At 41.9% G+C, this 12,992-nt stretch overlaps 1 protein-coding gene across 1 annotated transcript in view; it reads right to left on the bottom strand.

Annotated features, from left to right (window-relative positions):
* heatr5b (HEAT repeat containing 5B) overlaps positions 1-12,992 on the bottom strand; it is a 121,996-nt gene that overhangs the window by 35,640 nt on the left and 73,364 nt on the right. Inside the window, exons 17-23 of the mRNA XM_043680648.1 lie at positions 9,098-9,203; positions 8,451-8,641; positions 6,662-6,821; positions 6,383-6,572; positions 5,427-5,596; positions 3,539-3,683; positions 198-377 (exon numbers count right to left, since the gene is read on the bottom strand). Of these exons, the coding sequence (XP_043536583.1) occupies positions 198-377; positions 3,539-3,683; positions 5,427-5,596; positions 6,383-6,572; positions 6,662-6,821; positions 8,451-8,641; positions 9,098-9,203 (1,142 nt within the window). The remainder of the gene's footprint in view (positions 1-197; positions 378-3,538; positions 3,684-5,426; positions 5,597-6,382; positions 6,573-6,661; positions 6,822-8,450; positions 8,642-9,097; positions 9,204-12,992) is intronic.

Below are 12,992 nucleotides of genomic sequence, written 5' to 3'. Positions count from 1 at the left end.
AACATCAGCCAGGATCTACTAAATGGAACAAGCTTAAAAGTAGAAATAGTCTCCACCTTTTCTAATGTTCTCAAATATCAGACTCACAATGTGTAAACATGACAGCCTTGTGTTGCGGAAGTAGAGAAACAGCAGGTCTGAAAATACAAGCCACTAACCAGGACACATTCTTGCAGCATACTGATTTGATTTCTTACCAGTTGATGCAGCCAGGACATCTTTGCACAGCTTCAGCCAGTGTGAAAGTTTTTGAACTGCCAACGATGAAAGCATATGGCCCAAAGTGTCATGAATGTCAGCGCACAGCTTGCGGTCAGTCTCACGATCCAGCATTCCAAACAATACTCCTTCAAGGCCAGTCTCTGTGATATTCACATCTGATGTGGAAATTGTGCAGATTTTAATCGCTTCACTGCCACAAGTACTGAAATTCCAGTCAAACCTGTTTCTCAGAATACTTCAGATGTCTTAGTTAGAAACTGGTGATAGACACCAGTGCAGGAATATCTTATGCATCTCAAAAACATTTCAGGCAATAAAAATAGGTTATGATATAGTCGCACATAGAATTTTAATAGGGGCATTCAAAATTCCAGAAGGGTTTTGATCAGAGTAGCATGGGAGAAACTGTTTCCAGCAGCAGTCACCAGTGAACAAAGATGTAAGAAAGCTGGTAAAGAACCAGGGGTGAGACTTAGAGATTTTTGTTTTTGCAAAGAATGCTGCTACTTCTGGGAGAACGGGGAATACAGGGAGAACTAGCCATTTGGATATAGAACTAGCTCAAAGGTAGAAGACAGAGGGTGGTGGTGGAGGGTTGTTTTCAGACTGGAGGCCTGTGACCAGTGGAGTGCCACAAGGATTGGTTCTGGGTCCTCTACTTTTCATCATTTATATAAATGATTTGGATGTGAACATAAGAGATATAGTTAGTAAGTTTGCAGATGACACCAAAATTGGAGGTGTGGTGGTGAGCGAAAATTACCTCAGATTACAACGGGATCTTGATCAGAAGGGCCAATGGGCTGAGAAGTGGCACTTGGAGTTTAATTTAGATAAATGAGAGCTGCCGCATTTTGGGAAAACAAATCTTAGCAGGACTTATACACTTAATGGTAAGGTCCTAGGGAGTGTTGCTGAACAAAGAGATCTTGGAATGCAGGTTCATAACTCCTTGAAAGTAGAGTCGCAGGTAGATAGGATAGTGAAGGCGGCATTTGGTATGATTTCCTTTATGGGTCAGAGTATTGAGTACAGGAGTTGGGAGGTCATGCTGCAGCTGTACAGGACAGTGGTTAGGCCACTGTTGGAATATTGCATGCAATTCTGGTCTCCTTCCTATCAGAAGGATGTTGTGAAACCTGAAAGGGTTCAGAAAAGATTTACAAGGATGTTGCCAGGGTTGGATGTTTGAATAGGCTAGGGATGTTTTCCCTGGAGCGTTGGAGGCTGAGGGGTGATCATATAGAGGTTTATAAAGTAATGAGGGGCATGGATAGGATAAATAGACAAAGTCTTTTCCCTGGGGTGGGGCACTCCAGATCTAGAGGACATAGGTTTAGGGGAGACAGGAAAGATATAAAAGAGACCTAAGGAGCAACCTTTTCACACAGAGGGTAGTACGTGTATGGAATGAACTACCAGAGGAAGTGGTGGAGGCTGGTACAATTGCAACTTTTAAAAGGCATCTGGATGGGTATATGAATAGAAAGGGTTTGGAGGGATATGGGCGAGGTGCTGGCAGGTGGGACTAGATTGGGTTGGGATATCTGGTCGGCATGGACGGGTTGGACCGAAGGGTCTGTTTCCGTGCTGTACATCTCTATGACGCTATGACACTAACTGAATGTACTGTTTAACAGGATATTGAAAACCAACTATCAAAGGGATGAGAATAAATATTTGAAAAGGAAAAGCTTGCATAAAGGAGCAGGGGAATGGGATTAATCGGATAACTCTTTCAAAGAGCAAGCACAGGCAAAAAAGACAAATGGCTTCCTTCAGTATGCAGCATTGCAAGAGATGGAAAATGCACAGGGCTTTTCATCTCCTATTTCAATATCACTTACTAACCACCTTCAACGAAGCTTTTCCGAGGCATCTATGTTTTGTTTGAGGCAGATGGGTGGGGGCAGGGGATGGTGGTGGTGGTACCCTGATTGGAAAGGGGAATGTATTGCTTTAGGATTCACAGACTGGTACAATGGAAGCTGGATCACTGAAACACAGACATTTCCTTTTTGTGCAAATGATGTGGAATGTGAAGAGATTCAGTTGGTCTGAAGAACAGAGCAAAATAAAGGGCACAATTCTGAAGGGGTACAGAAGCAGAGAACTGGGTAGACAAGTGCACAAAGTACTGAAGTTTGTTGGTTGAGAGCATGATTAGAAAGCAAACAGTATCCTACGTTTTATTAATAGGAACAGAGTGCACAAAAGCAAGGAAGGCATGTTAAATTTTTATAACACTCTGGGCTCAACAGACAGCTGTATTTTAGGAAAGATGTGAAGGCATTGGAGAAAGTGCAGAAAAGATTCATGAGGATAGTTTCAGAGATCAGGAATATTGGTTATGAAGATAAATTGGAGAAGTCTGGATTGTTTTCCATGGAGAAAATACAGCTCAGAGGAGATTTGATTGAGGTATTCAAAATCATAAGGGCAGAGACATGGTAGATATGGCGAAATTGTTTCCACTCATGAAAGGATCAGAAATAAGAGGGCAAAGATTTGAAGTAGTGGTATAAATAGGAGAAGCAACATGAGGAATAACTCTGACATGCAGCAAGTCATTAAAGATTGTAATGTGCTGCATGACAGTGTGGTGGAGGCAGATTCAATAGAAACTTTCGAATGAAATTGGACAAGTCTGAAAAGGCTCAACATGCAACATTATGAGAAGGGAGTGCGGCACGAGGTGAACTGCTCATTTGGAAAGCCTATGTAATCCCAAAGGGCCTACATATGTCTTTGCGTTGATACAATTCTATTATTGTGAAATAGATTCTAGATTGTTTGCTGTAGTGAACTGTTTAAATAGACTATTTGTTGAGTAAATAGTTTATTTGATATGACTGTGCCATAGGTTCTGACTACCTTCAATTTACTAGTTGACAGAGATGTCAATAGACTCTGGTAGAACACAAAAGGCAAATTTTGTAGATGATGAATATCTAAAAGAGAAACAAAAAATTCAGGTAGTATTCAGGAGCATTTGTGGAGACAGAAAGAGAGTTCATGTTCCATGTCACCGATCTTGCATCAGAACCAGATAATCACAAACTTGAAATGTTAACTCAGGCTGATGAGATCTTCAGGTGTGACTGATGGACAAATGACCCAATCATGTCAATTCTTAACATGATTTGGTATGTTACTATTTGTTGTCTTTTTATTTTATTTGAACAGAGGCCAGGTGAACAGCACACAAGCACATGTCTAATGCTCTCAGCAATAGCGATTGTCAAATTATGTCTCCACACTGAGCTAAGTACAGAGGTGTCTCTATTCCACCCAGACTCTATAATTAATTACTCACCAATGCCACTGCTTTCTTTGTTTCCAGCACTCCGAGTGAGAGTCATTGCATAGGCACATACCTCAGCTGCCTCTCTTTGAGCGAGCTGACGGAGACAGGCGACTGCTGCTCTGCGCAATAGCAGGTGAGAGCTGCAAAGGTGGACCTGCAGTAGGTAAAGTATCTGATGTTAGCTGTTAAATTCTGACTTTGTTACAAACTCATTGAGGCTGAAGGGACTGTGAGCACTCATAATAATTGCTATAAATGTAGACCTGTGCTCTGAGCATTCAATCGTCTATTTTAAATAACATATCATTTGCTGTTACATAACATTTATAGCATAGAAATAAGCCTTTCAGCCCAACTGGTCTGCGTCGGTATTCTTCTACAGACAAGCCCCCTCCCACTCTGCTTCATCTTACTTTATAAGCTATATCTTTCTTTCTTTTTCCCTAATTTAACTAGCTTCCCCTTAAAAGTTATTCATGACAATTACTTCACATGGTACGAGGTTCCATATTCTCACCATTCTGTGTCAGTAGGCTTCTCTTCAATTCCTTGTTGTGACTACCCTATATTTACTGTATAGTTATTGCACCATAATTAAAAACATTTTCTCTATGTTTACCCTATCAAACCCTTTCATAATGTGTTTGTCTAGCTGCCCAGAGTATGTATTTAATCTATTCACCACAAATACTCCATGCAATTACTGTTGTACAAAGTCAGAGACAATTAAGTCACTGTCATGTCCATCATTGCATCTGACACAAAGGGACGCTGTTTACAAGAATTCTGTCCGAGACACAGGACATTGCCGAGAGTCAGCTGCTTCCACCACCAATGATTTCCTGCGTTGCTGTCACTGGTTAACAGCTGGAGCCCAAAACTGAAGCAGTTAGGTCCTGCATCACAGGACAGCAAAAACCACAAAATTTTTACCACCATTAAAAATAAAACAAAACCACTTCAGAAAGTCATGATAATAGCTAGGTTATTGTGATAAACTACTACGTGGATACCTCAGTTGCATTCAATCTTACTTGTCAGTCATCCCAAGCCCAAAGACAGCCTGAAGTTAGCAGTCAGGGTGTTTTAAGAGAAAGCTATTCCAAGCTGAATAACAATGTCAAGTAAAAATAAAAGGCTGGCATTGAGATAACACCTTTTGTGATCTCAGGAAACTCCAAACTGCTTCTCAGTCAATGAAGTGATTTTAAAGATTAGATTAGATTACTTAGAGTGGAAACAGGCCCTTCGGCCCAACAAGTCCACATCACCCCGCCGAAGCGCAACCCACCCATACCCCTACATTTACCCCTTACCTAACACTACGGGCAATTTAGCATGGCCAATTCACCTGACCTGCACATCTTTGGACTGTGGGAGGAAACCGGAGCACCCGGAGGATCCCACGCAGACACGGGGAGAACGTGCAAACTTCACACAGTCAGTCGCCTGAGGTGGGAATTGAACCCGGGTCTCTGGCGCTGTGAGGCAGCAGTGCTAACCACTGTGCTACCGTGCCGCCCACACTCAAAGTTTGGTCACACTCAAAGTGGAAAAGAGTCAGCAACAAAATGCATGGATTCTGACTACTAATCATTATTTTAGTGATGTTGGTTAGGGACAAAGATCATTCAGATCACAAGGAAGAAATCCCCCTCTGATTCTTCCACAAAAACTCTACCCCTGACCCAAAAGGACAGATGGAGTTTTGACTTAATGTCAGATCTGAAAGATAACACTTGAACATTCTGTCCATACTGCAGCTGAACTAGCAGCAAAGACTGTGCACTCAGGTGCTTGGAGTAGAACGAGAATGCAGCACTTGCTGACTCAAGTGAGTGTCAGCTACTGAGTTTCGCTGCATCAAACTACACTGATATTGATCAATTCCACTTACACAGAGACTGGGCACCAAACTGGACAGATTGACATGACGTGGTGCAAACATATGAAGTTGCTGCAGGCAGGATATTGCTGCTGCCTGGGCAAGGGAATCAGAATGGTCTTGCATGATAGCGCAACCCACAAGGCAGGAAGAACGTATTGTTGATGTGGAGGCTCCATTACCTAGAAAGAATCAAAAACTAATGAATAACACAGGCAGAAATTCCAACAGCAAATCTGTATAGCTTCCACATTATACAAACAGTTCTGTAACGCAAAAGGGTTCACTTTTGCTAAAGGTGGATTATTATTCCATTAGGGAGCAGATAAGAGTTGAGACATGATGGGAAAAATTTGGATCCTGTCACATCTGCAGCATTTTCCAAAGTAACTTACACCCAATGAAATATTCTAAAAGCACAGTCACTGTTAAAAAGTGGACTATTTCACATAGTGGTGCACAGAAACAACAAATCACATTGATGACCAGACAATCTGATTTAGTGGTATCAATTAAAGGAGGCCAAGACCCCAGAAGAATTCCCTGCACTACTTAATTTAGTGTCACAGAATCTTTGGCCATATCTGGAAAGGGCAGACAGTGCCTCAGTCTAACCACTCATCCAAAAGACAGCACTTCTGACAATGCAACAATCCCTCAATGATGCACTGGGACTGTCAGCCAAGAGATTGCATTCAAGTTTCTCAAATGTTTCCCACAACACTGACTCAGAAGAGAGTCCATTGCACAAATAATTGTTCTTTAAGCACAATTGACAAGGTGAACAGCAACTATTTACAAAGTTAATTTTTTCTACAACTTGGATGGTTGACTGTAAAAATACCACACAATTAACATTCAGAGCATTTCACACTCCTAGCAAACGTTAGTTGGAAGATATTGATCTAGTCATATCCAGCAATTAATTCCCCTAGCTGTTCACATCTCACCACTTCCCATCACCCTACCTTGCAGCTCTGGTCCAACAGTTGTGATTAGTGCACCCAAACAACGACCCAAACACTGGTGCACTTCGGTGTGCGATGGTGGTACAGTCAGCAGCAATGTCAGAACGAGTGACAGTGTGGGCTCCACATATCCACGATACATAGGACCACTGGAGTCCACAATCAGAGCCAGAGAGTGAAGAGCCCACGTCTGGAAGATATAAAGACAGTCAAACCCATCACCATTACTGAAGTATGTAGAATCAACATATTACGAGTTCAGATCTTGAATGGATTTACCTGTACTTCATGGGATGTACCATCCTGTGCAAGTGCCAAAAGGATGCTGACACTCGTCTTCAGATGCTGACCAGACCCTATTCCACCAACATATCGATGAAGGCAACCAAGTGCAAGTGAGTGCCCCGTCCTGGACACCACATCACGAGCAGATTTTAGTCTACCAAAACAAAAATTAACAAGGAAATCCACTTTGACAAACCCAATACCTATATTGAGCAGAGTCTATGAATTGTCTAGTTCTTAAACGTAGCTGATATTTTCAGAGCAAAGGTGTATAGTCCACCAATGTCTATGCCCCTGTATTAACAATGATGGAAAGCTCCTTATAACTCAATGGGGATACTGGACTTAAGATTTAAACAGTGGGTGTCATTATTGCATTGAATAAAACAATGGTTGAAACTGAGCCTTTTTTTTTAGAAAGAACATAGGAATAGGAAGTGTATTTAGTGACATTTTACTATGTTCAAGGTGCTTTTTAATGCAGTTCTGGATGAAAATGGTCCTGTAATGTTTGTTCAATCTCCCCCAATAACGGGCCATTGTGGTGTAGTGATAGTGTCCCTACCTCGAAGCCATGGTTCAAGTTCCATCTGTTCCAGGAATGTGTAATGGCATTGCTGAATAGGTTGACCAGAAATAGCTCTCCCGGTGATAGCCCAAATAAATAATCCCATTCAGGAAACCTTTGCAGTGAGAAACGTAACAATTCCTATTTGGAACAAAGTGATGTAAGAAAGGGAGGAAATGGGAGTACGAATTGGTAGAATACTGTTGCAACGTGTGGGGAAATCAAAAAACCACGGACATGAACCAAAGTTAGTCACAGGTACTTTCTCAAATCTGGGTAAAAACAAGGACTGCTGATGCTGGAAACCAGAGTCTAGATTAGAGTGGTGCTGGAAAAGCACAGGTGGGGGAAGGTAGCAAAGAGTACAATGGGTGAATGGGGGTGGGGATGAAGGTGATAGGTCAGACAGGAGGGTGGAGTGGATAGGATCTCGCTCTCTCTCAAATCTGGCTACCCAAAAACTGGCATTGTTCAAACAAAAAAACCTTTTTGTATTTTTTTCTCAAATTAAATTGTTTGCACTGATGTGGGTAAGGGAACAGCCAAGAGTTATGAAATCCAATGAGCGAGATGTGTATCAGCAGTGACTTGGCCATAAACGTAAAATGGTTTGCGATCATCTCTGTTATGTTTTCTGATCGCAGATTCACTCAATTAGCACACACTGATTTGAATTGTGTCACTCAGCCTGAAAAGAAACGTTCCAAAGTCCGGCATTCCCTCCAAGAGTAGGTGACCTACTTCCAAGAGTAGTTGACCTATTTTTCTAATCAACCCGTTCTGAGATGTTATTACACACCACTGGAGTAGGTGAGACTTGAACCTGCGATTCCCAGTTCACAGTTAAGGACACTACCACTGTATTACAAGAGCCCTCAGAGAATAGTTGAGCCAAATAACAAAAGATCCTTTAAGATGAAGGTAGTTAAGCACCTGAGAGAAACAATTGGAAGATATGTTGGTCGTTGTGATGAAGAGGGGTAGATGGAGGTTCCTGTCAGGAACATAAGAATTAACATGGAATAGTTGACCCAAATGCCCTACTTCTGTGTTGCTGATTTTATATTCAATGTAATTTAACACAAAATAATGACAATGCACAATAAAAAAAGGATTTGTTGACAAGAACTGAGAGGTGAGCAGGCCGACTAGTAAAAGAGACAAGACACCGATAACGACAAATAACTGAAGCTTCAAAGTTATTTGAAATCATACTTGTCAAAACTGTGCTGTGCCATCCTGGCTATGAAAGTGGCCTCTCCTACCACCTGTGCCATCCTCCCCAGAGCCTCACCAGCAGCACATCGCAAAATTGGATTGGGGTTATCAAGAGCACCCATGACCAGTGCCAGTGCAGACTTCCGTACCTCGTCAGGTCCCAGAGTACTCTTGTTCTCTGCTAGACCCTAGAAAGGAGAATGACACTTTTAGTAACAGTGCTCTCTGCTGCTTCACTCTCATAGGCAACAATGTAGGAACTGTACAAGACAGAAAAAGATTAGTTCAACAGGTCACTTGGTGATCACCATTCTAATGAAAGCCTAGTGCTTTGTATAAACTGCCACATGAGGAAAGTGTCAAAATATCATAGTGCACACATGACCCAAGCTCCAGGCGTAGGCCTGTGTTAGGAATCAGTCAACTGGCAGCTATGGCTTGGAAAGTAGCACTCACACTTGTCTGGGAAAGTTATGGGTTTAAACACCACTTCAAAAACATGAGCATATAAACTAGGCTGACTCGCCCAGTGCAGAACTGAGGGAGTGCTGTAATGTTGGAAGTGTCAACTTTTGGTTGAGATGATGGATCAAGGTCTTGTTGCCCTTTTGGAGTTTCTTTGGACCTCATTGAAAGATCCCTACCTTGAGTGCACTAAGAACAGCAGTGAAGATATTGATCTGTACAGCCTGCTGTCGAACCCCTTTCGCCTGCTTGATGCATTCAGCAAAATGATCCAACATCTGGAGCCTGTGGAAACAAATCAGCTTAACACAAATAGCACTTTAATGACTTGTGTGTTGAAGTTACAGATTACATTCTCTAATGTTAGATGAATTTAAAACACAATCAACAAATTAACAACTCTTATAGTGAAAGTTTATATATGGCGGTTTGATTGATCCAAAAGGCTAGGACTAGCAGCAGCCTGGCAAGAACAACATACAGCACCTACAATTGTTACGAGCACAAACTCATGATAGACAATCAGTAAATTTCCAATCTCCATCTTCGGCATACATCCTCACTTAGTGATCAAATGTACTGTGGCACTGAGCGGGATGGCTCAGCTTTCTCAATCATCTGGAGACTTGATATGGAAATGGAGAGGATTAATAAAAAGTGCAAAACAAAACCATCCAAATTCGTACTTCCTGTACTCACTGTCTTTTCTTAACCCATTATTTCTCTGCTTCTGCTTTTCTTGCCTCTCCAGACGATTAGAAAGCAGCACAGAATTTGTCACTGGACTTTTGAAGCTGGATATCAGTGTGATCTAAAGACAGAGTGCTTCAGGAGTGCCAAGTCAGTAATCCGGTACAAGTGGGATCTCTCTGCTAAGTGTTATCCAAGTTGCAATTTTAATTGAGAGAGTTTTACCTAGTACTTTTTAACTGCAAACAACCCTGAAAATTAGTTAAGATACCTAGTTAATAGGAACTGCCTGGCAGTGCTAGTTAACTGTTAATCAACTGTTAATCAAATGAATAAAGTTAGACAGACATAACAAGGTTGATGTGCCAATGAATGCAGCATGTAGGAGTTTATGGAATGCATCACAATCCTGTACACCCACATCTTGTCTGCAGCATAAGCAATTTTGGCCCAAGGTTGTTGGCTCGGGTTTGAGCTCTAACATTGAAAGGTATCAGAGGTACAGAATTACACTTGGACACTTAGTTCCAGGAGGCAAAGACACTTGTTAGGTTAAATAGAACTTTGGAGCTGGCCAATGGTTAGGTATAGGAAGGTGTAACTGTGGGTCAAGCAGATACAGGGGTGTAGTGATGGAGAAGACTCAACCCCTGACTTTGACCATTCTCTGAATACTCAACACTTGGATACAAAGATTATACAAGCTCCATCCTAATCAAAGTGATTCATGCTCTATTCCCAAAATATCAGCAAACTGCAAAAATTGGAATAATGGCAATTGCATTAATTAACAGAACTCTTCACGAACGTATCTGCCTTGAATTAGTGATCTCCTGCCTCTTTCCAAATCAAAGTTCCAGGGAACTGACAACCAAAGATAATTATTTCTTAGAACAGAGTAAAACCTGTGGTCTGAGACAGGACACAACAGGTTAATCATTGATCAGAGTAAGCACAATGATTTGCTGTTCAAGGAAGTTATTAAAATGCTACATTTCCTGCTTGCTCTGATTGGAGGGATGAATATTGCTGTATATATGTTGCTGCAATAATAATTATTCATTCGGGTTACTTTGTCTGGTTTCCAGGAGTACACCCTAAAGGCCATTTTAATTGCCAGAAACTGGTGCAAAACAGTAAGGAGGATATGCTTGTTTCTCATGACTGAGGGGAAGGTTGAAGCTTTTCCCAATGGAGGCCCAACAGTGTCCATCCACTCAGCTTCCCTTCCACCTTAATGAGCTCATTTCCACTCTCAACTTCTCCTTTAACTCCACCCTCATCCTCCAAATAAAATGACCTTCCATAGGTTCTTGCACGGGCCTGCCTTTTGTGGGATAAAGAAATATTTCTTACTCCATTCCTCCATTTTTCTGGTGTTATGGATGTATGGTGTTATTTCCTGCTCTTGCTCTGAACTGAAAAAAAATTCATCATACTTTCAATTTCCACCTTTCTCTCACCTTCACAGGATCGATCTTTGATCTTTCACTTCCTCGCCTTTTCTATTCCCACTTCAGCAAATAGATTGTGAATATTTACATTAAGCCTACCAATTACCCCAGCTAGCCTGACTACAATTTCTCATGCCCTGCTTCCTATAAGAATTTCATTCTGTTCTCTCAAGTCACATCTATTCTGTTGAAGTAACCTTCTACACACCAGCATTTCTCATGCGTTCCTTTTCCTTACTGAAGAACTCCTCCCATTATGGTCATAGGGTCTTCCACTGTTTTTGTCCCAATTTCCACATTTTGCTATCACCCTTTCTCCTCCTTCCTAGAACCATTATAAGGATTGCTATGTCCTCAACTACCTTCCCACCAGCCTCCATATTCAACAGGTATTGCTATTTCCATCATCACCTGATGTCACCACCAAATACCTCGCCTCACCTTACAGCATTCTGAAGGACACTGTTCCTTCTATGAAGCCCTTGCTCAACTCTGCCAATTCCAACACCCGCCTGCTTTCCCACAGCAAGTGCAAGTGATGTAACACCCTCTCTTAGTCTCACTACCTAAGTCCCTAATTTTCCAGATGAAGTGTATGTACTTCTTCCAGTGTGTACACTAAGGTTACTGCTCTCAATCTAGTCTGTTCTACATCAGGGAGCTCAAACTCTCAATTTCAATGGCTGTCTAATGAAACACCTCCCACCATGCAAATGCGACTCCCAGCTTCTAGTCACCTGTCAGATTAATTGTCCACCTTTCTCTCACTTTGACTTCTTGGTTCTTGGCTTCCAGTGATCCAATGAAGCTCAATACAAGCTCCAGAAGCAAACCTCATCTTTCAGTTAGGCACTTTACAGCCTTCTAGAGCTAACAATTTCAGACTATAACCTTTTATCCCCATTTTAACATGTTTTCTTCACTGGTTGTACCTTACTGTTGTCTTACAATGGCAAATGATCATCATTGTGTGCGATATCCATTTGTTTCTTTACCACGCTTGTTATCATCCCTTTTGTCCTTGCACCATGAGACCCTTATCATTTAATCTCTCATGCTTACCCTCTCTTTTGTTCTTTTATCCACCATATTTGCCCCGATCTTCACTTGCTTAAAACCTTTTCTAACTTTTCTCAATGCTGATGAAACATCACTGACCTGACACATTAAAGCTGATTCTCTCTCAGATAATGCTACTGATCTGGGAGGACTTCTAGTGCTGTTTTACTCATCTTTCCAATTTTCTTAAACCCAACAGCTTTAAAATTAACATATACAAATGCCAGAGATAATCTACCATGTGCATAGATAACACCCTTCATAACACAGTTACCACTCAGAGCAGGCTTGTACACAGTAGTTAACGTGCTTTTCTCAACATATAGGATAGATCCTCCAACCACCACATGATCTAGGAATGGAACGTAAGCCAGAGCCACCCTCGAGTTTCAGACTATAAACAGATGATTGTGCTTTGTACATTTTAAAATTTGGGTTTCCTACCATATCTTTCTCTTGTGCACTAATAAACTACACCCGCCACCTCCTCCAAGACTTCCGTTTCCCCGGCCCCCAACGCCTCATCTTCACCATGGATATCCAATCCCTCTACACCCCATCTGCCATGATCAGGGCCTTCAAGCCCTCCGTTGTTTCCTTTCCCGACGTCCCCAATAGTACCCTTCCACTGACACACATTTGTTTGGCCGAACTGGTCCTCACCCTTAACAATTTCTCCTTCGAATCCTCCCACTTCCTCCAGACCAAAGGGGTAGCCATGGGAACCCATATGGGCCCCAGCTATGCCTGTCTCTTTGTTGGCTTCCGTAGTTACACCGGCACCACTCCCCACCTCTTCCTCCTCTACATTGATGACTGCATTGGCGCCACCTCATGCTCCCGTGAGGAGGTTGAGCAATTCATCAACTTC

The sequence above is a fragment of the Chiloscyllium plagiosum genome, chromosome 3, assembly GCF_004010195.1.
Source record: "Chiloscyllium plagiosum isolate BGI_BamShark_2017 chromosome 3, ASM401019v2, whole genome shotgun sequence".
Lineage (NCBI taxonomy): Eukaryota > Metazoa > Chordata > Chondrichthyes > Orectolobiformes > Hemiscylliidae > Chiloscyllium > Chiloscyllium plagiosum.
This window is presented reverse-complemented; position numbering and strand designations above follow the sequence as displayed.